Here is a 26103-nt window from a genome sequence, read left to right as displayed (position 1 = left end):
GAGAGAAATTCTTATTTGCAAATAAAGACTCAAAAAAACATGATGTTCACTTCAGCACTATTTATAATTAGGGGATAAAGAAAATACTGAATTTTCCATAAGAAAAATACAGTGGGTCAGATTACAAAAGCATAAAGATTAGTGAAGTATGAGTGAAGTAAAATAAGAGCAAGTAGAAAAGAAAGTCTGAAGTGACATTCAATGTAAAAGCCAAGACTGTACATTTTATTTCCTGTGGCTACGTACTACTATAAAAAGACTGACTTTTTATAGTAAAACTTATTGCTATACATGCATAAAAACTATGCACATACTGATCTTTTTAAGAAAAATACTATGCACAATACTATAGTTCATATTTCATTCTCCTCCCTTCATTGTTAGCAAATGTACAGGGAAAGCTCTGGAAGAGTACCTGAAAAAATAAAGATCTCCAATAAAAACAACATACTTAACTCTGGACTCTCATTTGAAAGAGTAGAAAACTCAGATCATCATTTGTAAAAGGAGTATGATTTCAGTTTATAGCTCTTATTATTTTGTATTATTTACAATCTTTACAAAGTACTTAACCATTTATTAGCACTTTATCTTCATAATATTCCATTTTGGACAGAGGGAAATACAGGTTCCAAAGTCAACACATTACTGCTGATATACTGGCTTTAGTAAATGGATACACATTTAAAAAATACAAACAAACATGAGTACAAAGTCACACTGCATTACTTCCATGGTAATTTAGTAATTCTATCATATTCCATTAGATAGAAATCCTATTAGTTAACTACTTTCAAGACTTTTTATCAAGAGATCATTCTTTAAAGTTCTGTCATCCTAATGCTGAATGGGAGTGTCACTTGTGTTCAAACCTAGTCAGCTGTATTTCAGGAATGACAAATCATGAATTCAGAAAGGAAAGCCTCTGAGGACAACCTTTGATGGAATTTGGAATTTTACTTTCCTCTCTTGGTGTATGTTCAGACTCTTCCTATAATGATTTTAATTGGGCAAGTAACATTCACATTTCTGATTCAAGAACTTTCTTCAGGAACATGATAATGAGGGAAGCACTAGTCCTGTGTTAGGAAGTTGAATCCACTGAGATCCCAGCTGACTTTATTTCCAATCGCCTGCAACACAAGGGCTGTAGCTGAAAATGTCAGCTATGTCTGGTAGCTCCAAGAGTCAACAACTCATGTTTTCATGAAAGGTTTCCCAGAGGGAAACATTCCTTTTATCATAAAGTAATTTTTATAACTATATTATGATCCATTTTATCTGATATCTTCCATTTAATTCAGCACAACTCTGAGTTGAACCCATTTAATGCATAACTTTATTTCAAACTCTTAAGCTTACTTTTATAGCAAGGCACTTTTGATATAGTTTAAAACACACATGCTTTGATTGAAGAGTGATTGTAAATGAATCCAGTTTTCTTCCACTTGTGATAACAATTTTGTCATTTCTTCTAGGAGTACTGGTTCTGAAGGAACCATTTTGAGGTGTAACTGAAAAGTAAGATAGCTACTTTATTAAACAAATAAACAAAAAAAAAACACTTAAATTTTCCAGTTTGGATTTTTTTCCTACTGAGGAATCTATGAAAATAGTACCTAGTTGTTTTTTCTTAAATAATAATTTATTATTGATTCTGACTTCCTACCTCCAACTCTTTTCCTTTTTAATCATTATTGCCCTTTATGGTATTGTCACTCTTGTAGAAAAAGAAATACTCCTCACTCTTTCGCCAAACCAAAGTCTTGTACCAGATCCAGGTTTTATCACTAATTCTGTGCTTCCACAGGTCTCTCCTTTCAGTATAATCCATTGGCAACAAATAAAAGACTGTTTTTTTGCTTTATTTTCTAAATACGTAAGTAAATTTGTTTTGGGGGACTAAAACTTGTATATGAGAAAATACATGAGATAACTTATATGGCACTTGTATTTTTAATCATTTACTATTATCTAAATATCTAGCATTCAAATACTTTTAAAGTAATTAAATGAAGTGAGAACTCATTTTAGATTACTAACAGGCCAAATGAAGTATATATTACTTTAAATCAGCGTTATCTATCTCCTTTACTACATTATACCACTAAAACAGACCTTCAAAACATATTTCTACTATATTTTTCAGAAGAGCAAGTTGTGCCAAATCATGTGAAACTCCTTTAACTGTGAGAGTTGAATGCATTTTCTGTGAGACAAAACAAAGATCCAACTTTCTCTTCACAATCACAGAAAAACTTACAAAATGACTACTTAGAAAAAGATTAAAAGGCTCAATAAATGGGAAAAAAATGACAAAAAAAATCAAGATACAGTTAAAAGGTGATACAAAAGACTACAAAGCTGCCACATGCAGTTATTCAAACTTTATTATAATTCCATAACATTTAAACTTAAGCCTATCAGCTCTACCACTTATATTTTGAGCATTCAACAACATATAACAAGTACTGTTGTACTGGAGACGGTGGATACAGGCCACGTCCATCTTGGCAGAAAGTTCTAGTATATAATGTTGCTATTGAGGAAGGAAAAGTAAACCATTAGCTCACATTACCTTACCTTCAGAAATAATGCAAGGTAAGCCTGGGCTAACTCAAAATCCCGCTTTCTGTCCAACATCATTCCAATCATTCTCAGAAAACTCTGCATAACTTCTATAGATCCACCACCATCTGGAGACAAATTCCGCAGCTCTGTTTCAATTCCCGAGGGGCCTAATTCTTTCAGAAGGTTCAGAGCAGTTTCATCTGCATTACATTTTAAAAAGAAAATAATTACTTACTAGTACTTTAAGAAACTTTACTTTCAAGTACTCTATCAAACCCAAGTATCACACACATAGAAAAGTGGTTTTTCTTTCATGCCTCAATAAGATATATTTAAATGGGACAAGGAATTCTTTTTGTGCATTAATTTAGTTCCAGTCAAAAAGTTGAACAAACATTACAATAAATGTAAATCAGCAAAAAGCACAAGACTAGTACAATAAAAAGTATTAAAAGCACTAAACATTTTACATGGTCAGTGACTTAAAGGTTTTCCTGCTGTTAAAGAAAATTTAATGCTTCATACTTCAAGATACTCATCAATCAGAAAAAACCCTTAATGTTAAGTTGGAGACCAAGAGGTACATAACACACTATTAAGTGATTAACACTGGGAATAAGCTGAGGTAGGGATATTTTTCAGTATTATTATAATAGTATCACAAGATCATTTAGAAATGCTATCCCAGAAGTATACAACAAAGGGAAAGGCTCCAGGCACAGCCCTTATTCTTAACTACTCCAAATCTATGTTTTCTCTGTAGATACACACTATTACTTCCCATGAATTCTATGATTATATACTCAACACACAACTGTTTTATAATGATTTATTTGCTATCACAATAGCAATATTGTTATCCCTTTTGTTGTCCGAGCAGTATACCACCAAGAAAAATTCTCACCAATTTCACTTTCTGTCCTCCAGCATGTTTTTACTTTGAAGTGTTTTTCCCCTCCCAATAAACAAAACAAGTACTCATCAGTACCATTCTTTGAATCTGTCCAATGTACTACAGTGATGTTGGTATAAAAACAAAAGAATATGTATCATACAAGAGTTGATTCAAATTTCTTGGTAAAGTGACTGTTTAAAATTACTTGTGATTCCAATTACTCATTACTATTAGCTGTAGCTATAATCTGCATCTTAAATACATTAATACATTCACAAATTTTTGGTGGTAGGTTTGAGCTCAGATTCACACTTGCTAGGCAAGCAGTCTATTGTTTAAACCATGCTCCCAGCCCTTTCTGCTTTACTATTTTATTTTTCGGACAGGGTCTCAAACTTATATCCCAGGGCAGCCTCAGACTGGGATCCTTCTTTCTCTACCTCTCAAGTAGCTAAGATTAGAGGCTTATATCATGACCAGCCAAAATTGCTCTTCCATAGGATAGCTTGGGAATATATAAATTTATCCAAGGTAACATTTTGTTTTATTGAAAATAGCTCTACAAATGTAAATAATAGCTCTACAAATGTATAAAAAGAAAAGATTGCAAATTGATTATAAAAAAATTTTTTTTGATGGTACCTAGGCACTTCAAGTACCTAAGGCTATTATGTTTGCCAGGCAGATGCTCTGCCCTACAGAATGTATGAAAGGTTTTCAATAAAGATTTTCATCTGCATCATCTGATTTTATTGCAATTAAAAAGCTAAAATTAATACAGATTAGAACCAAAATTTCATTCATTTTTAAGTTTTACTGTTTTCTTTGTTTTTTTTTTTTTGGGTCCGGTCATGGGGCCTGAACTCTGAGCCTGGGCGCTGTCCCTCAGCTCTTCAGCTCAAGGCTAGTGCTCTACCACTTGAGCCACAGTGCCACTTCCGGCTTTTTTCTTTTTGCTTATGTGGTGCTGGGAATCGAACCCAGGGCCTCAGGCATGCAAGGCAAGCGCTCTACCACTGAGCCACCTTCCCAGCCCCAGTTTTACTGTTTTCTTTTAACTACTAAGATATCTAGTATTTCCTTCCATTTTTCCTAAAATAAAACAAAAAATATTTGTTAATATATTCTACAATTAACTTACATTTATTATTCAATAGTCCTTCTTCAAGTTTCAGGCAGAAATCTGATTTTTGAGCCAAAACACCAAGATTTACTACTCTAGACTTAAATGAAAACAAATATATATTAGTCAAAGAACAACAGTGTCACCAAAAATAGAATCAAGAGCCATCATCAATTTACCTGTATTTGTAAAACTCGGTCTTGGCAGAGAAATACATACAAACATGAAATACATACAAACATAAACTACAGACTATCCCAAATGGAATTTTACCTGCTGGGGATCGCTGCTTTGTTCAGGTACAGCAAATCTGGGTACAAGTCCAGGAACAGTTGGAATAAAAAATGGTGCTGATTTGGGTACTTTGGGTGGCTCTTTTGGTTTATTTTTTTTCTGATGAAAAGAAAATACAGTAAATAATTATTTATCAGGTTTCTAAATCAATTTTGAAACAGATACCGAAAAACAAAACAGAACAAAACCCTTTCAGATTAGATTGCTGAAAACTTCAATCTATTTGACCAATACCAAAGCTAAACTTTTTTTTTTAATATATATATATATTTTTATTGTGAAACTACTGTACAGAGGGGTTACAATTACATGGGCAAGATAGTGAGTACATTTCTTATCAAGAATTGTAGCCTCCTCCTTTGTTTACCCTTCCCATCCTCCCCCCCCCCACCAAAGCTAATCTTAAGCCAAGTTTTCCACACAGACCTCCAAACTCTTATAGTTTCTGTATGTTAGTGCAGTGTTGTATCTTAGTTAAGAAGCAAAGTAATCTGAATCTTTGCTCTACTAGTTGAATATTCTTCTGATCACTTCTTTCATAATCACTACTTGTATTTTATTATACTTCTAAACTTTTCTTAAATATTTATTATCTTTAGGTAGTTGTACAAAGGAGGTGCCATTTAAAGCAGTTTATGAATACACTGTATTTTGATAAGTGGCGCCCCCTTTGCCATTTTTACCCCCCTCTGACCCACCCCTCCCTTTTTTCTTAAATTTGGTGGTCTATATCATGAGTTCTTATGTTTTGTACTCTTCTGCTTTTAAAGCCATATCCTCAAGTCCTCATCCCCGCCCCCCCCCTCCACCCAGATTGACAGACTGGACAATATGATGGAGAGATCACGACTATGCTTCCATTCAGCACACATTTATACTGATGTCCAATCTCTTAAAAGTCAGCAATTAAGAGAAGTCCCTTAATTTCAGTGAGGAAATTTAAAAGTATAAATATTGCTTCCTTTACCTAAAGCATGCTTATCTTTTCTAGTGCTAAAATTTAAGGATAATTACTGTGGCTTGTTATACTATAGTCAGATTTCATACAGTAACACTCCTATTATCAAAAATAACTTGACAGTTTCCACTATCATCGTTTCAATTGCTTTAGCAACTCACAAATGAGTCATGAAATATACTCCACTAATATACACCATAGTAGAAAAATTTTTCATGTGAAAGCTTAAGGAATTTCTCAAAGACAAAAGGTCTCACTTTGCTTTCTCTACCACTGTCAAAGTATGTATCTCATATTAGTTTTTGTGCCTAACCCTGACATAGAAAGGTCTAAGTCTTTGTATTTGACAGAGTAGACTGTGGGTTAATAAATTACCTACATTTAAATAAACTAAAAAATCAGTGACACTTAATTGGCCATCAAATACCTAGCAGTAAGACACACACATTATTGTAGCAATTTTTCCCCTCTTGTTCTAAAAAAGTAATTAGATTGGATTTAAAATATACTACCTCTAGTAGCTCTACAGTTGTGGAATGTAGTTCTGGTACATTGAAACATCTGCAACATGCTTTCAGAGTTGACACTGGAGGATATCTTTGTGATAATCACATTAGATGAATTAACATTCAACCAAATAACACTGTCTAACAAGGGCTCCACTCAATGCCCTCAAAACAAAGGAAGCTATCACTCTGCTTAAAAACCAACACCAAGGGGCTGGGAAGGTAGCTCAGTGGTAGAGCGCTTGCTTTGCATGCCTGAGGCCCTTGGTTCGATTCCTCAGCACCACATAAGCAAAAAGAAAAAAGCCGGAAGTGGCACTGTGGCCCAAGTGGTAGAGCGCTAGCCTTGAGCTGAAGAGCTGAGGGACAGCACCCAGGCCCAGAGTTAAGGCCCCACAACCGGACCAAAAAAAAAAAACCAACACCAACAGCAAAGTGTATGTACTGTGTGGTATCAAGTGTACTTCATTACCTTAATAACATCAAGATTAAGCAGGTTTTTCCACCGCGATTCAGGGAGAAGGGATAGGGTCACCAACTTCTCATTTAACTGCTCTGGTGAGTCATATTCTATCATTTCATCACTTGGTTCTACTTCTTCTTCGACTTCTATATCTTAAAATATATATTCAAGTAGGACAAATGAAAAATAATATTTGTATTAATTCATTCCAAATCCATTATTATTTTGTAACAAGTTTACTCAATATAGCCTATCTAATCTTTGCATATATTTCCTTTGTTTATCCCCCTTTTCTTGATTTTGGAATATTAAATGCATTTTTCATTATCACAATCAAAATGCTTTTACCCTAATATGTTACTTGATGCCTGTTTTTTTTTTTTTTGGCAGTAATGGGTTTTGAGCCATTGGTTATTTTTGAGCCATTAGTTATTTTTGACATGAGATCTTACGTTTTGTCTGGGTTGGATGACAATCTTTCTGCTTCTGTTTCCCACCATAGTTAGGAAAAAGTATGGAATCCCATGCAAAGCTGTTAAGATGGAGTCTACTAAATTTTTGTCTAGATTGGCTTCAAATGGCTATCCCAGTAGCATAAGCTATTATGGTATCACTTCAATTATGTTTTTCTATAAACTGTAGTTACTCAAATACTTCATACCTGTTAAAAATACTTTGACTACATTGTCTTATAGTAATAGTCCTTTAAAGTAATTTATATTACATCTCAAGATCTACTTTAGTATTCCGTGATTACCTTGAGTTTGACAAGTACCAGGAAGCATCACTGCTGAAGGAACATAATCTGTAGGAAGTGGTCGTAGTGAAACAACTGAATATAGGGAAATATTAGACCTGCAAAATCAAAACAAAGTCAGATTTCAAAAGGTTTCTTCAGAAAAACCTCAATATCTAATAAGCTTTACAATCTTAAATTTGGGACAGACTATATCAATTTAAATTTCTCTATTTATGCCATAGATGTTATCACAAGAAAGTTATTTAAAAAAATTAATAAATAGCTTCTGGGAAGCTGAGATCTGAGGATCAAGTTTCAAAGCTACTCCAGATAGGAAAATCCTAACCAGCAAAAATCCAGAGTTCAAGGCATAGCTTGAGTGGTAGAATGCCAACCATGATGGAAAAAGCCCAGTAAGAGGGTGAGATTGAGTTCAAGCCCCAGTGTCAGCACAAAGACAAAACAAACAACAAAACATTATCTTATTTTTAATGTAGTATAGAAACATGTTTGAAAGAGACTAGTAGCAGATACTATTTTCATAAAGTAAAATAACCCCCACCATCTTGTTTTAATAAATACGAACCTGCATTTAAGAAAATTATAATGAAAGAAATGATAGTTACAAAATGAGTCACATAATGAATATGCTGACTATTCGAGGGTATGTTGAACAGTCATGGATTTTCCTTTCCTAGAATGGCCTATTAAGTGGCCATGCTTCTCAGACTGGCTATGGATGAGTAATCAAGATAAAAACACTTGTCCCAGAGTAGGGATAAGATTTTTCCCACACATCAATCTCAAATGGAAAATAAAAATTGGGAACCTCAGGTTCTGAGTTATCAGTGCTATATACAAAGAAGCCCCATACTCTTAGCTACAGAGATCCAACAACTACTATGATTTTAATTGCTGAAGGCTGACTCTAGGAGATACCCTGTTTCACTATGTATCAATTTACTTTTTATTTAAAAAAATGTAACAGCATCTTAAAATCTGAATTAGGAAAAGGAGTCAGGCATGGTGGCTTATACCTGTGATCCTAATACCAGCAGTTGAGAAGCTGAGATAGGGGGCCTGAGAGTTCAAGGTCAGCTTGTGCTACCTAGTGAGATATTGTCTGTAATGCTAAAATAGAAAAGGATTTGTTCTTTAAAAGAGCTTTTTTCTTTTTTGCATTTTTTTCTTTTCTTTTTGTTTGTCTCTGTCTCTGGGAGTATAAGGGGAGGTACAGAAATGGAGGGACAAAGGGTAAACAAATATAGCAAAGGTAATCATGGGACACTATGTTGAAAATGAATTATACCATTTGTGGGTAGGATGGGAGGGGAAAACTGGGAGAGGACAAGGGAAGGAGTGACATTGTCCAAAGGAAATATACTATTTGCCTGACACTTAGGTAATTTCAACCCCTCTGCGTTTAGCATTTTCAAATAAAAAAAAAAAGAACCAGAAAAATGAAAAAAACAAAAGAAATAGAAAAAATTTTTATTCTCCTCGCTGGTAAGTACAATTCAACAAATTAAACATATAAACTCAGAAAATAAAACCCTTCTAGGCCCAGGTGATTATCATTTATTTCCAGCCTTATATTTCAACATAGATTTGAGTATCACAATAAATATCTTATAATGTTTGTTATGAAAAATCAAGCAACTAGAATTAACTTTAGCATTTTGCTCCCATCTGTGCTATATTTTATATTTTAAAAAAGCAAATTTTAATTTACCCTTCCTGAAAACAAAAGCCAAAAAGGACAACATAAATATCATGTACTTTAGAAGACACACTTGAACAAAGCTATCTAAATTATCAAGCAGATGCTAAATGAGCCAAAGACTAACTTATTATGATTTAGCTATCTATGTCAACCAGGGACATTTCTAGTATATAAACCCAAAAACTAACCATTACTGTAAGAACTATGATTTCTGGGTATATCATCCTCTGACCCAAATAAGAGAAGCATATGAAAGAACTCACCAAAGATAAATTCCAAGGTGGTCCACATGGGAAGTTGCCAGAAAGTCTCCAGTAGGGGACATAGTTACATTGAGAGGAGCTGAGTCCAACAAAAAGCAGTCTATAAGGCTACAAAAATAATTAAAACATTAAAGTACTTAAGCTCTACTAAAAATGATACAATTCACAAAAGCTAATGTTGAATCAAAGCTTTTTGGCTTTTATGCTACTTTCAGATATAAGTTCTTCTATTCCAAGGATTACTTAATAGTTAAAAAAAATTCTTTTCGGGGGCTGGGAATGTGGCTCCGTGGTAGAGCGCTTGCCTTGCATGCATGAAGCCCTGGGTTTGATTCCTCAGCACCACATAAGCAAAAAGAAAAAAGCCGGAAGTGGCGCTCTGGCTCAAGTGGAAGAACACTAGCCTTGAGCTGAAGAGCTGAGGGACAGCGCCCAGGCCCAGAGTTCAGGCTCCACGACCGGACCACCCCCCCCCCCCCAAAAAATTCTTTTCAGGGTGGGGGGAGAGAGGGAGCTATATGTGGTGATGAGGCCTATAATTCTAGCATTTAGGACACTGAGGTAGGAGGATCTTGAGTTCCATGACTGCTATCTCAAAAAAGGCAAAAGAAACTAAACGCCTTGCCAATTTAATATTTTTGGACATTAGCCTATTTCTTCTACCCTATTAAGAAGAAAAAGCACATACACCAACTATATTACCTTCCACAATTTTTTTACTTTGCTTAAAATTACATGATGTTCATTTTTAGAAAACAGCAAAAAGGCCAACAAGCAACTAACAATACTTCTAAATAGTGTCTTAAAAGCAAGTTTTTTAAATTTAGGAAATAGCAATTTTAGGTGAACTTTCTGAAGCTAACTGACTCACTTTTGTTTTAGTGTATGGAATAGGAAAGAGAGGCATGGCAGCAGTTATCAGAGTTGGACCCACTAATAGCACTCTCATCTGTGCTTATTATAAATCAGGTATACATGTGGGCTATGAGTACCTCATGCTGCAGGGAAATGAGAACATCAGGGTTTTTCCTTTCTAAATGTCAGACTATTTCCACATGAAGTTATCCAATTCCTGAGAAAGTGTTGGATTAGTAGCAAGTTTCACTCCATTAAGCCAATTTCTGACACTGCCAAGTTACTGATAGAGAAGATATGAAAATATAAAGGAAAAACTAGGAGTTTGGGCCCTTTAAGAATAACTTCAAAAAACCCTCAAAATGAAGTCTGTCTGCATTCTATCTTTGACTAGCAGGAAGGAGAAACAAGCTTTCCATTTAAAGATTTACTCAATCCTGGTCTCTATTGTACAGAATTTTTTTTTTTGTAGGTCATGGGGTCTGAACTCTGGGCTTGGGCGCTGTCCCTCAGCTCTTCAGGTGAAGGCTAGAGCTCTACCACTTGAGCTACAGCGCCACTTCCGGCTTTTTCTGTTTCTGTGGCGCTAAGGTATGGAACCCAGGGTCTCATGCATGCAAGGCAAGCACTCTACCACTGCGTCACCTTCCCAGCCCCTGTACAGAAATGTTTTAAGAATTAGTTAGGCCCTACTGTTTACAGGGCCAAAATATTGCCAGTATAGTGTCATATTAGGAAAATCCCCCAATACATTCATATTAAAAACCTACTCAACCCATTAACCATGGTATACCACACATTATGGCAATGACTATAAAATGGCCTGAGGGACTTAAACTCACCACCCAGATGGAAGGTCCCAAGTCCTAATAGTGCAATCCATTGCAGCACTTATTAACCAACGACCATCAGGACTGAATGTCTAAAACAAAGTAACGCAACAACAAAAAGCCATATAAATTCAGACACACTGGTATATATTTATGGGTATATACAAACACCTTTAAGAATATAGGATAAAAAGATTAAGGCTTCATAAAAAGTTAATTTGATTAATACTTAAACTCCCTTAAGCCAGACCCAAAGAAACATAGGTCCATGGACTACCTTATTTGTAATAATTAGTATTCATCTAGGATAATTAGCAGATGAGCAGAACAGCTTAATAGTTAGGTACATATGACCATATAAGATGAAGCTAAGCAAAATGAACTCCAAGACATGGACACAAGAGGTTTTCCTCTTGTTGTTGTTCTCAATGGACTAAGTGATTTCTTTTTTCTTTTGTATTTTTTCCCCTATGGTTTATCCCCTGTTGTCACTGCACTCGATTTTGGCACTCTGGGTATTGTATATATGTTTATCTGAACTAGGGAAGGGAAGGGGAATAACAAAATGGTGAGACAAAGGACAAGGGGGAGATCCTATGCAACAGCAATACTCAATAGTATGTTGGAAATGATGTGTACAACTTGGGAGGGGGGAAGATTGGGAGGGAGGGACAGATGGAGAAAAATGAAAGAGGGGGTAACAAGTTCGACAAATGTACTCACTACCTTACTTATGTAACTGAACCCCTCTGTACATTACCTTGACAATAAAATTAAAGTATAAGTAAAAATAAAGTCTAAACAACTGTGAATGCCAATCATTTTTAACATTAATATGTCTTTATAAGAAGACTGAAAAATTATTTATGAAAAATTATTTATGTGGAAGCAATAATAGGTCTATTTTCTTAAAACAATGTATGCTTTCTAAGAATCCAAGCCGCCATAATTTTGAGGACGGTAAAAATTACCTTAAAATACTAAATTTATTGAGGAAGTCCTTGTAATTACAGCTTCATTTAAAAATTTTATTAATGGACAAGCACAAGTGAGAAAGTTTCAGAAGGAGAAACTGGCAGAGGATGTTCACATCACAAGTGAGAAAGTTTCAGAAGGAGAAACTGGCAGAGGATGTTCACAATGACAGGTGTTTTTAAAAATGCCATTTCATCATTCCCATTCTTGTTTCTACAGATGCTGTCAAAACATAACGGGTAATTTTGCCAGCCTCTTAGGTGCAAAGCAGAATTTCCTGACCAATTTCTTTCTTCTACCTTTAGAAAAGGAAACATTTGCATTCAAATTCTTACTTCTGGTGTCAGATCTAACAAGTAAATTTACCTACTGGTTTGTCCCCTAGTGGTTTTATCTTTATACAGTCCTCAATTGACAATTTTAAGTTGCTGGATTTTTTTGTGTGCCTTTCCCCCCATACCAGATCTAGAACTAAGGACCTTGTGCTTGCTTACGTGGTGCTGTAGCACTTCAGTATCTTTTTTTAAATGAAGAAAATGCTTTTAAAAACATTTCTAGTGGGCTGGAGGTGGTAGAGCACCAGCCAATGAGTAAAAGTGTTACATATCAAGTTTGAGCCAGTCTCTGACAAAAAATGAGGAACATTTCTTATTATCATGTACTCCACTGAGTACACAATGATGAATGTAACAAAGGACTTTAGGAGATAAGATATGTAAACTTTAGACATACTAGACTAGAATAAATCAGAGATTTCAGGCTATTTATTATTTTCTTATATATAAAAAATACAGAAAGAAGTTCTCTCAGCCTCATTTAATAGTTTAGCCTTATTTAAAATTAAAGCTAAATTTTGGGTTTTGTAATTCAACCTGATAGCATCAATTCCCTAAAAAATATTAAACATTTTCAACTTTTTCTCAATATTTATTTGAAAATTAGCTGCAACTTATTATTTATTCTAAAAGTCTCTTCATGATGGGCTTAATGATATTAAAATATAACAAGTTCAATGATTTGAACATTTCTACAGAAATGAGAAGTTTTGTCTTACCATGTCATTGATTTGGCCTTGGTGTCCTGAGAACTCTCTGACAATCTTCTTAGTTTCTATGTCCAAAACCGTAATGGAGAAATCATCTAAGGCAAGTCCCAAGATACCACTAGCAAGACAAATGTACCAGATTCAAAAAAACAAAAAAAAAAACCAACCTGAGTATTCTATTTTGTCAATCAAATTTACCTTTCAGGAAATTAAACTGAAACAGTTTCATTTTCCCATTTGGTAACTTTAACAACTGTCATCAAAAACAACAAAAGAAAAGAAAAAAAGAAAAAAGTCCATGATTACTGAAAGTGAAATTTACCTGTCCCGATGTAGTAGCATCATGTTTGGAGATGAATCAAGACTCATGGAATGGATTAAAATTTTGTTTTTAAAGTTCCAGAATTTGAGTAATCCTTCACTGCCAGTTGTAATTGTCAACTGGTTTAATCCATCCACAGCAACACCTCTCACAGATCCTTTGTGAGCTTTAAAAAGAGAAGAGAAATCATAATTGGCAGTGTCTATCAAAACAATGCATGAAGTATGACTGTTTATATCTAAACTCTGACTATTCAGAGTCCTTAATCTTGAAATTAATCTGGGTTATGAAGCAGGGAGATCTTTTATTTTACTGTTCATATAAAAAACAGAAAGCAAGTTGATGTCACAAGTTGATTTCAAAAAAATAATTGTGATTTTTGTCTAAAGCAGAGAAGAATAGCTCAACATGTATTTATAATAGATATGGTAGTATCTGCTACACAAGGTACAATAATCCATCTAAAATTTGTTTTTTAAAACAAGACAAAGAAAAAATTCAGTACCTTGATCAGTGCCAAAACTTCCTCGATGTATACCGGACTGCATGTTATATACATCTACAGTACCTGACGAGAGGCCAATGACAGCAAAATTTCCACAAGAAGTTATATCTACTGCCTTTAAGGAAAAAAGAGCATTAAAAATGAATTGGCTGACTAGTGTCTCTTCTTTTTCCTTTTTGTTTTGATGGTACTACAGTTTGAACTCAGACCCTCAAAGCTCTACCATTTGAACCATCCCTGTTTTTTGCTAATTATTTTAAAGATGGTGCCTAATTAACTTTTATGTCCAGGCTGGCCTCAAACAATAATCCTCCAGATTCGAATCTTCTGAATAGCTAGGATAATAGGCATGAACTATCAGCACCAGTAGTTTTCTTAAATATAATTCTATTTGTGTTTATTAAGAAATATATTTAATTCTGTTTCCATTTTTTTAAAAAAATGAAAATTATCCACAACAACAAAATACAACTCAACTGAAATTTAGTCAATTTAGGCTGATACTTAATTGTTAATTTACTTGTAGCAGTGCTGACATGCAATCATTCCACTACTTTAATTTTGCCCTTACTTATATTATTTTTTTAATAGTCTGAATACTGAAAACATAGTCCAGTTAGCATTCCCAGTGAAAGAATCCAATATACTTTAATTTGATAGACTAACAAAATAATACATGACAGCATATCAAAACATTGATGTATAAGCAGTTTTTATAAAAAATGGAGCTGGGGGGGCTGGTAAGTTGACTCAGTGGTAGAGCGCTTGCCTTGCATGCCTGAGGCCCTGGGTTCGATTCCTCAGCACCACATAAGCAAAAAGAAAAAACCTGGAAGTGGCGCTGTGACTCAAGTGGTAGAGCGCTAGCCTTGAGCTGAAGAGCTGAGGGACAGTGCCCAGGCCCAGAGTTCAGGCCCCAAGACAGGACCGCCCCCCCCCCCCAAAAAAAAATGAGGCTGGGAAGGTGGCTCAGTGGTAGAGCGCTTGCCTTGCATGCCATGAGGCCCTGGGTTCGATTCCTCAGCACCACATAAGCAAAAAGAAAAAAGCTGGAAGTGGTGCTGAGGCTCAAGTGGTAGAGCGCTAGCCTTGAGCTGAAGAGCTGAGGTACAGCGCCCAGGCCCAGAGTTCAGGCCCCACGACTAGACCCAAAAATAAAAATGTATTTTAACATTTATAATATCAGTAAGATACCAATAAAATGCCTGTTTATCTATGTTGAAATTTTGAGAACGAGCTGGGTGCCGGTGGCTCACACCTGTAATCCTAGCCTATTTAGGAGGCTGAGATCTGAGGATTTCAGTTCAAAGCTAGCCTTGGCAGGAAAATCTGTGAGATTCTTATCTCTAATTATTGACCAGAAAACCAGAAGTGGTGCTGTGGCTCAAAGTGGCAGAGCACTAGCTTTGAGCGAAAAAGCCCAAGCCCTGAATTCAAGCCCCTAAAGGGGGGGAGGGGGGGAAGTGTGGTAGATCATGCCAGAGAAATCACTATCACTGACTGCCAATGTGTGTCACACAAATGTAGCTCACCCAAGAGGTATTTCAAAAACTGAATTTTATACCTAAACAGTTGACTTTCAAGACTTAAATAGAAAATATTAAATTGGAGTTTATCTAATAATGCAGGCAATTGATACAGCACTATATATTCTATGGCATTTCTATATGTATATACATTTTTTTAAATAATTAAAGCTTTGTCTTTAACAGAAGTATTTTAGCCAGGAAATAACATTCTAACTTTCTAAAAGGAATACAAATGTCATCTTGCCTATTCTGAATAACTCATTTTCATGCAAAGCTATAGTTATACCCTCAGGAACTAATGGAGATACAAGAGTATCACCTACAAGTAACAAAGGCCCTGTGTGTCTGTCCTGCTATGCTTTACAGAACTTGTATTTATCTTAATGGGATTTACTGTTGTCAGACTGCTTCGAGCCTTTTCTAATTTACTCATTTTAGCAATGTATTATTAAGAAAGAATAAGCAAAAAGGTGTAACTTGAGAGTTACACCTTTGAGGAACAAACTGAGTGCATGGACTAACAATTACTGCGTGTTATTGGCTTTGTTCCAAATAGTTGAGGTTATCAGACAAATGACTCAGCTCCAGTTAAGTACACATACACTAAATGTTTTGAATGAGTTGTTATAGGCTGGCTGTTAAGGTTTCAAAATGAGCTGTCTGAATTTTAAACCAAGTCTGTCATTTACTTGCTTTACTGAACTTAAGCATGTTACTTAGTAAGCCTCAGTTATCTGCTAACAGAAGACTGTATCATAGAAGTGTTGCGAGTATAATTATCTTTATTACCATTACTGCAATCATTACTCAAAACTGTGGGTAAAATTCCTAAAGAAGCTTAAAATAGACTTTCTATGCATAGAAAAGCTTAAGGCTGGCTTTTCATACCAAGGGACATTAGAGCATATGTACAGACAAAGTAATTTGTACATATAAAGTGAAAATGTTGATTTATACTTTTAATTAGCATTTCCAAAAGCAGAGGTATATACTGAAATGATTAGAATGAACAAGTTCAACAATGTTGCAAGATAGAAGATCAAGATGCAAAAGTCAATTGAAAAAAAAATTCAAAGAAAACAAATCTAAGTGGTATAAAATATTTATTGTTTTTAGTACAAAACTGTTGACAGAAATTATTCATGGAGCAGAGATGCTCCATGAATAACTCATTTTCATTAGTTTATAAAAATCAAAATCCCAGGGCTGGGAAGGTGGCTCAGTGGTAGAGCGCTTGCCTTGCATGCCTGAGGCCCTGGGTTCGATTCCCCAGCACCACATAAGCAAAAGGAAAAAAAGCCGGAAGTGGCGCTGTGGCTCAAGTGGTAGAGCGCTAGCCTTGAGCTGAAGAGCTGAGGGGCAGCGCCCAGGCCCAGAGTTCAGGCCTCACAACTGGACCCCCCCCCCAAAAAAAAATAAAAATCCTAGCTTTTTTTTTTTTTTTAAAGAAATTGACAGTTTAAGCCTGTTACCAGTGGCTGGCATCAATAATCCTAGCTATTCAAGTGGAGATTTGAGGATCAGGTTTGAAGCCAGTCAAAAGCAGGAAAATCCATGAGATTCTTACACAATTAAACAAAGACACAGACACAGACACAAAGTGAAGATATAGCTCAAGTGGTAGAATGCCAACCTCAAGTGGAAAAAACCTATGGGAGAGTGCCCTGACACCTGAGTTCAAAGCATATCAAAATAAACAAACAAAATCCACAGGGCCAAAAGAGCTAAGAGAATCTTGAAAAAAACACAAACCAGCTGGGCGCTGGTGGCTCATACCTGTAATCCTAGCCTCTCAAGAGGCTGAGATCAGAGGATCAAGGTTCCAAGCCAGCCCCAATAAACTATAAAAAGAACTGGAAGTGGAGCTGTGTCTCAATTAGTAGAGTGCTACCCTTGAGCACAAAAGTTTAGAGACAGTGCCCAGGACTGTCAAACTGAAAAAACAAAAAAGGCAAAGTCGGAGTCATAGCTTATGATTTCAACACTTACTACAAAGCTGACCTAATAAGATGGTGCAGTCCTGGTATAAGGACACAAATGGCCCATGACCACAGAAAAGATGTTTAATACAATAAATCTTCAAAATCACATTGAAATCTTACTTTATACTCCATCCCAAATAATTAAAAATATTTCTGCTGGTTAGAATGAATAACTTCAAAAGTTAAACTATGTTTTTTCCACCAATACTATTAGTAAACTTGAGTATAACCAAATTACCAGAGGACAGTTTGAAAGGAGAAAATATTGTAAGAAAACAAGATCACTTACTGTTGCAGTAATATTATCTTTGGTCAGTTCCTTTGGCTTGAGAAAGTAAGATCCTATTGTAGACTTCTGATAGTTCCACGTTGAGCAAGATAGCTTACCTCGATGGCAAGCAATGATACCATCCCAGTCACTCTCACGAGCTTCCTCTAAACATAATTAAAATCATAAATTACATCACTTTCACTCCCTTATTCATGTTATTTAATTAATCATTTAATAGTTCATTAGGGACACAATAGTTCAGTTACACTAATCCTAAAACAGAAATAGTATCTGATAGTTTTCACTCAATAATCCCATTATTTGAGTACATTTGTCTTAAACTCACTTCCTGAAAGAAGTCCAGCTCAAATGCTATAGTATACTTAGGCTTCAGTGTCCTAAAATCTTGATTTGTCAGAGCCCTCTCCTTTTATTTTGTTGTCTCAGTTCTTACCTTCCTTACTTCATTATACCAGGCATGTAGTAAAAAGGGCCATAAAAATCAATTAATATATTAATAGCTGTTTCAGAGGAGAGAAAAGCCCAAATTTAATGGGTAGCAAGTTCAGTTTTTATAGGCAATGTACAAATATGAAAACACTTAAAATATCAAATAAGTTATTATGCCATCAGATAAGCTCATGTCAAAAATAAATCATCTTTTAATCCAAACAAGATCAGCAGGCACTTAAGGTTATCTTCTGAATGTATATTAATATTTATAAATGTAATTACTAAAACAGAAGACATAAAGTAAAAGAACTGAAGAAATATAAACAAAAGAATTTCATACAACAGCATGAATTAACTTACGGGCTGCAAACTTTGTGACAGGAGGAAGTCTTACTGACAAGGTATTCTGTAGTCCTTTACGTTTCACTCTGTTTTTGTTTATTAGTCCTGGGATTAAGGAAGAGGATAATACCTATGACAAACATAAAGCTACCAAGTGCTATGTAACTATAAAGTTCAAGATATTTCCATTTAAATCAGAGCAAAATAAAAATGCTACTACCACTATTAATAATCATTTCTGAAGTTAAGTAATTAAGATATAAACTCACATTACAAAAGCAGTTCACACTTGTAAACCTATCACTCAAGAGCAAGATTTGAGGATCAAGGTTCAAAGCCAGTCTGGGGAGGAAAGTCCGTAAGAATCTTATCCCCAGTTAACTATAGAAAAGCTGGGAGTGGGGCTATGGATTAAGTGGTAGAATGCTAGCTAGCCTCGAGCAAAAGAGCTCAGGGACAGCATCCAGGCCTTCAGTTCAAGCCCCAGGACTGGTACAACAATGACAACAAAAAGATAAAATATTACTGACCAATAGTATGACAGTCTTGAAGTCAATCAAAAGAGCCATCCAATTATAATTATAAAATGGCAGTTTCATTAGAACAGGTTACAGAATCAAAATAAAAGGTAGGTCAGTAATTTCTCAATATTGTAGCAATAATCAGGGATTTACTGAACAAAGACTGAATGATTACACTGGGATTACGGAAAAAAATGTTAAAGGCCTTTGAATAACACAGGACATGTAGGACCACACAGAGAAACTTAAGTCACTAAAAACATGCTGGAGGCCATAGCTCAGGCATCGGAGCATCTGTCAATAAGAAGGAAGCCCTAGAGTCCGGAGGAAGATGGTAGAGGAGAAGCTGAAGGCTAACGAAGCTCTTGCATAGAGAGCAGTTTTAGTGTTCAGTGAACAGTCCTAGGCTAGAGAATCACACCAAGTGTGCCATCACAGTACAAAGAGAAGGAAAACCCAGGCAGCTTGGTTAAGGAGACAGATCTGAGCACTTGCTGGTGTCCACGGCAGTGGCGGTGGCTGCTGGGTAAATGAAAAACAATTGAAAATCAGTAAACATAAATCCTGAGAATGACTCCAGGCCAGGAGCTAGCACCTCAAGGAAAAGCTACTAATTGCTGATAGGCCTCAAACCTACCCACAACCTAGCCTCATCCATCACAGCAACTCCAAGCTAGAAGAAACAGCTATCTCCCTCTTTTGTGATACTCAAAGCAGATCTCCCTCCCAATAAACTAGCCAGGGAGGAGGATCACAAAGTCCTGGGTAAGGGAGAGCTTCTTTCTACCAGCTCAAACTAACTTAAGAAACCAATCAAGCCACAGGAAAACCAAACACCACAAGCAAACCAGAGACTCCACCAAGAGACTGGTTATGGACACAGGAGATACAGATCCTTCCACGCCCCGTGCCCCCCCCCACCAAAAAAAAAAATCAAATAACTTTTTTGTACCTACTTTTTAATAAAAAAAAATTTGTTTTCTAATTTTTCCCATAATTTTTATCTTAGGTATGTGTATGTGTGTGGTTTTAAATCTTTTTTTTTTTTTTTTTTAACATTTTGGTCCTTGTTTTTGTTTGTGTGACTTAATTGCTGTTCTGTTCATCCCCAGATACATACCCATCGTCGATTATTAGACCTTATCCTTCGTTGTGTGCATACATAATTCAGAAATTGATTACTCAATTCACAACCTCTTAGGCTTAACTCCTTTAATATTAGTATTATTTCTATATACTTACATACTTTTTAAGTATTCCATTTTAATTTTTAATTTTTTTTCCTTTTTTCTCTCCTTTTCTATCCTTTTCTCATTCTATCCTTTTCTTCTATCAGTATTATTTCTTTATACTTACATAAGTTTTGTTCCATTTTTTAAATTTAAATTTTTATTTTTGTTTTTTCATTTTTTCTTGATTCTTTATCTCTCTCCTATTTTCATGCTGTTCTATCTGTTTTCTCTCTGAAATTAGGGCCTGGTTAAATTCACTCTTTCCTTTTACCTCTCTACATTCCTCTAATCCTATTTTTCCCCACAATTCTCCCTAAACCTATTAATTTCTGGTCTGCTGAATCTCTCTTTGACGTTCTTAGCTCATTAATCCATAACTGTTTGACATTGAAGTAGATTGTATCTGTTGAAATAGATTGTATCTATATCCATTTTGACTGTGTCAATCCATCTGTGCAACTACAGGACTCTCGTTGATGCTTGCCTTAATATAGTTTTCTAGAGTGAAATTGGTGTTACTTTCAAACCACATGGGCAGAACAAGCTGGAGAAACAAGAAAAATGGCAATTCCAGGTATCTCAACTCCCATTCAAGATAATCAGGTGACAGAAGAGTTAATGAATAATCCCCAAAAGCTCTAGAAACACTACTGGTAAAGACAGTGAATGAAAAGACTGAAAGCCTGGCAAAGGACTCAGTGAGAGCGTGATAGGGAGCGAGATAAGGCTAACCATAGATTAATACAGTAACTTCCCGAGCATGATGAGGCTAACCAAAAATTAATACAGGAATCTCCTGAGTGTGAGGAAGGTAATCAAAGATTAATACAGGAATTGCATGAGCAGGCTGAAAACAGTCAAAGAGTAACACACGAATTACCTGAGCAGGATGAGAACAGACAAAATCAATGGAGGCGTTCATGCAATCCATAAACAGAGAAGTGAAGGAATCCAGGGAGGCCACAAAGGGAATGCTGAATGGAGCCCATCAGAAGCAAAGGGAGTCCAAGGAAACCATAACCAATCAACTATGGGATTGGAGAATAAACATTGAAAACCAAATTAAGGAAGTCCATACAAGATCTAAAACAAAGCTCCAACAAAGAATCTGAAGCCATCAAAACCGACCAATTAGAAGAAAAGGAAATCAAAAACAAAGTACAAAGTCTTGACAGTAGGTAAGACAATGCAGAAGATCGAATTTCTGGGATTGAAGACAGCCTAGATATTATAGAGAAAGAACATACAACTATCCAAGACAAATCCAAGAAATATGATAGATCTATTCTACATTTAGAAGACACCATCAAAGCCCTAATCTGAGGATAATGGATGTAGAGGAGCACCTAGAGACAGAAGTTAATGGTCTAGGATATTTATTTAACAAGATCCTAGTACAGAACTTCCCAAACATGCAAAAAGATAGGCCTATTCGAATACAAGAAGATTTTAGAACCCCAAATAGACCAGACCAGAACAGGATATCCCACCTTTACATTATAATCCCCACAGGATCAATTCAGACCAAGGAAAGGATCCTTAAAGTTGTTAAGGAGAAAAAAACCAATCACCTATAAAGGAAACCAGTTAGAATAACCTCAGATTTCTCAGCAGAGAAAATTAAAGCAAGAAGAGCCTGGAATGATATATGCCAGGCCCTAAAGACAAACAACTATTAACCAAGAATATTGTACCCAGCTACTCTCCTTCATAAGGGAAGATCAAATAAAAACCTTCCATAGCAAAGAAAAACTGAAACAATATATCTCCATCAAACCAGCCCTATAAAAGATACTTAAAGATGTCCTACACATATAAAAACAAGAACACAATAAAGACCAAGAAATCGCACCAAGAACCATAGGAAGAACCCAGTTGTCACAGCCCCCAAGAATGTGGATAATATGGCAGGAACTACCAAACACCTATCACTCCCAACTCTCAACATGAATGGACTTAACTCTCCAATTAAGCAACATAGACTGTCTAGTTGGATTAAAAATCAAGATCCTTCTATCTGCTGCCTACAAGAGTCACACCTTGCCCATAAAAACAAACATATTCTTCTGAAAGTGAAAGGCTGGAATAAAATCTACCAAGCAAATGGCCCCCATAAACAGGCGGGAGTTGCAATCCTAATACCAGATAAAATAGACTTCAAATTAAAATTAGTGAGAAGAGATAAAGAAGGTCACTACATACTAATTAAGGGATCTCTCCTTCAGGAGGATATTACAATTCTAAATACCTATTCACTAAACAATGGAGCAGCCAAATTCATCCAAGAAACACTAGTTTCCCTCAAATCTCACATAGATCCAAAGACATTAATTGTTGGGGACTTTAACACACCTCTATCCCCACTAGATAGATCAATTCAGGCAAAACCTCAACAGAGAAACCACAGCTCTAAACAACTGCACAGATCAACTAGATTTAACAGACATCTACTGAATATTACACCCAGCAACATCAGAATATGCCTTCTTCTCAGCAGCACATGGAACATTTTCCAAAATAGACCAAATTTTAAGTCACAAAGCAAAGTTGTCCAAATTCAAGAAACACTGAAATTATGCCCTGCATTCTCTCAGACCACAAGGGAATAAAATTAGAACTCAACACCAGAAGCCACCAAAGAAAGTCCTGTAACACATGGAGGCTGAACAACACACTGTTGAACCACCAGTGGATCATGGAAGAGATTAAAAAGGAAATTCAAGTGTTCATGATATTCAACAAAAATGAGCACACAAATTACTAGCACCTCTGGGACATAGCAAAGGCAGTAGCCAGAAGCAAGTTTATAGCTCTGAATTCCCACATCAACAAATCAGAGATATGAAATCTTTAACGAGACACCTGAGGCTCCTTGGAAAAGAGCAGCAAGCTAAAACCCAATCCAGTAGACAGAAACTAATAATTAAAATTAAATCAGAATTGAATGAATTAGAATCCAAAAAAAAAAACCATAGAAAGAATCAACAAAACAAAGAGTTGGTTCTTGGAACCAAATCTGACCAGAAAAAGAAAACATACCCAAATAAAAAAATTCAGAGATGAGAATGGAAACATCACCACAGAAACAACCAAGGTTCAGAACATTGTAAATGAATACTTCTCAAACCTTTATGCTAATAAGTTTGAGAACCTGGAAGAAAAGGACCTTTTCCTAGCAAAAATTGACATGCGGAAACTAAACCAACACAAGTTAAACCAACTTAACAGACCCATATCAAACTCGAAAAAAAACCAGCAATAAGAGACCTCCCATCTAAGAAAAGTCCAGGACCGGATGGATTTACAGCGGAATTCTACAAGTCCTTCAAAGCAGAGCTCACACCAATACTTCTCCAACTCTTCAATGAAATTGAAAGTTCACTACCGAACTCTTTCTATCATAACTCTCATCCCAAAACCAGGCAGGGACTCATCAAAGAAAGGGAACTGTAGACCCATTTCTTTGATGAACATCGCTGCAAAACTTCTGAACAATGTTTTGGCCAATTGACTTGAACAACTCATGAAAAAAATTACACACCACAATCAAACAGGATACATTGTAGGGATGCAAATATGGTTCAATATACACAAATCAATTAATATAATTCATCACATCAACAAGAGCAAGGATTATCTCACATGGTTATCTCAATAGATGCAGAAAAAGCATTTGACAAGATCCAACACCCCTTTATGATGAAGGCTCTGGGAAAACTAGGAATCCATGGAACATTCCTCAATACAATAAAGGCTGTATGACAAACCTACAGCCAGTATTATACTTACTGGCAAAAAACTAAAGCCATTTTCTCTAAACTCAGGAACAAGACAAGGATGTCCATTCTCTCCACTTGCTTACAGCAATAAGACAAGATGCAAACATAAAGGGGATACAAATAGGGAAAGATGAAGTAAAAACTCTCCCTCTTTGCAGATGACAGGACCTTGTATTTTAAAAATCCCAGGGACTCCACTCCTAAATTACTTGAGCTGATCAGAAACCTTGGCAAAATAGCAGGGTATAAAATTAACTCTCAAAAATCAATGGCTTTTCCGTATGCCAACAATAGAGCACTGTTGAAATCAGAAAAGCAACCCCTTTTGTAACAGCCCCACAAAAAATAAAATACCTAGGAGTTAACTTAAATAAAGAGGTGAATGACCTATATGATGAAAACTTTGAAAACCTGAAAAACGAAATCAAAGCAGAAGTTAGGAAGTGGAGAAACCTCCCATGGTCCTGACTGGAAGGATCAACATCGTAAAAATGGCAATACTGCCAAAGGTATTTACAAATTCAATGAGATATCTATCAATATTCCAACCTTATTCTTCAAGGAAAGAGAAGAAGTAATCCAAAAATTCATATGGAACAATAAAAGACCCTGAATAGCAAAAACAATCCTTAACAGAAAGAACAGTGCGGAAGGAATATCAATACCAAAGTTCAAACTCTACTACAAAGCCATAGTAATAAAAACAGCTTGGTACTAGCACAGAACAGACCTGAGGACCAATGGAATAGAACCCAGAAATGAACCCATAGACCTATAGTCCACCTAATCTTTGATAAGGAAGCTTAAAAAGTAGAATGGAAGAAAGACAGCCTTTTCAGTAAATGCTGCTGGCAAAATTAGTTAATCACCTGTAGAAAACTAAAGCTAGATCCTTATATATCACCCTGTGCCAGAATCAACTCCAAATGGATCAAAGACATCGAAGTCAAAACAGACACCCTGAAAACATTACAGGAAGGAATAGGAGAAACCCTAGGTCTCCTTGGCACAGGCCAAAAATTTCTTAGTAAGACACAGAAACACAACAAATCAAAGAAAGGTTGGACAAATAGGATTTCATGAAACTGCAGAGCTTCTGCATGTCAAAGGACATAGCTAGCAAGATTAATAGAAAGCCCACAGATTGGGAGAAGATCTTCACTAGCCGTACAATGGACAAGGGTCTCATATCTAAATTATTCTTGGAACTCAAAAAAATAAATTCCCCAACAACAAATTTTCAAAGAAACAACTGCCTGATTAATAAGTGGGCTAAAGACTTAGAGAGAGACTTCTCTGAAGAGGAAATAAGAATGGTTGATAGACACATGAAGAAATGCTCAACTTCTCTGGCCATAAAAGAAATGCAAATCCAAACAACATTGAGTTTCCATCTCACCCCAGATAGAATGGCTATAATCAAGAACTCTAATAACAACAGATGCTGGAAGGGATGTAGCCAGAAGGGAACCCTACTGCACTGTTGGTGGGTGTCTAATCTTGTTCAACCACTTTGGAAAGCAGTATGGAGGTTCCTCAAAAGACTCCACATAGAGCTTCCCTATGAGCCAGCAATCCCAGTTTTGGGCATTTACCCAAATGATCACAAACAAGGCCATAAGGCTACCAGCCCAACTATGTTCATTTCAGCATTATTTACCATAGCTAAGATATGGAACCAACTCAGATGCCCCTAAGTAGATGAATGGATCAAGAAGATAGATAGATAGATAGATAGATAGATAGATAGATAGATAGATAGATAGATAGCGGAATTTTATGCCTCCATCAGAAAGAATGACATTGCCAATTTGTTAGGAAATGGAAAGATTTGGAAAAAATTATATTAAGTGAAGTAAGCCAGGCCCCAAGAAACAGAGGTCCCATGGTTTCCCTTATTTGCAATAACTAGTACATGTATAGGACA

At 35.8% G+C, this 26103-nt stretch overlaps 1 protein-coding gene across 1 annotated transcript in view; it reads right to left on the bottom strand.

Moving 5' to 3' along the window:
* Window positions 1–204: 204 nt before the first annotated feature.
* The window catches only part of Wdr36 (WD repeat domain 36), a 38518-nt gene continuing 12619 nt past the window's right edge, over window positions 205–26103 (bottom strand). Inside the window, exons 11-23 of the mRNA XM_042692088.1 lie at window positions 18663–18749; window positions 17868–18013; window positions 14068–14182; window positions 13563–13728; window positions 13250–13358; window positions 11233–11312; window positions 9536–9643; window positions 7568–7665; window positions 6820–6962; window positions 4863–4982; window positions 4608–4689; window positions 2584–2771; window positions 205–1514 (exon numbers count right to left, since the gene is read on the bottom strand). Coding sequence (XP_042548022.1) covers window positions 1365–1514; window positions 2584–2771; window positions 4608–4689; window positions 4863–4982; window positions 6820–6962; window positions 7568–7665; window positions 9536–9643; window positions 11233–11312; window positions 13250–13358; window positions 13563–13728; window positions 14068–14182; window positions 17868–18013; window positions 18663–18749 — 1592 coding nt within the window. The 3' untranslated portion in view covers window positions 205–1364. The remainder of the gene's footprint in view (window positions 1515–2583; window positions 2772–4607; window positions 4690–4862; window positions 4983–6819; window positions 6963–7567; window positions 7666–9535; window positions 9644–11232; window positions 11313–13249; window positions 13359–13562; window positions 13729–14067; window positions 14183–17867; window positions 18014–18662; window positions 18750–26103) is intronic.

The sequence above is a fragment of the Dipodomys spectabilis genome, unplaced genomic scaffold (genome assembly GCF_019054845.1).
Source record: "Dipodomys spectabilis isolate Male_0828 unplaced genomic scaffold, ASM1905484v1 ptg000147l, whole genome shotgun sequence".
NCBI lineage: Eukaryota > Metazoa > Chordata > Mammalia > Rodentia > Heteromyidae > Dipodomys > Dipodomys spectabilis.
This window is presented reverse-complemented; position numbering and strand designations above follow the sequence as displayed.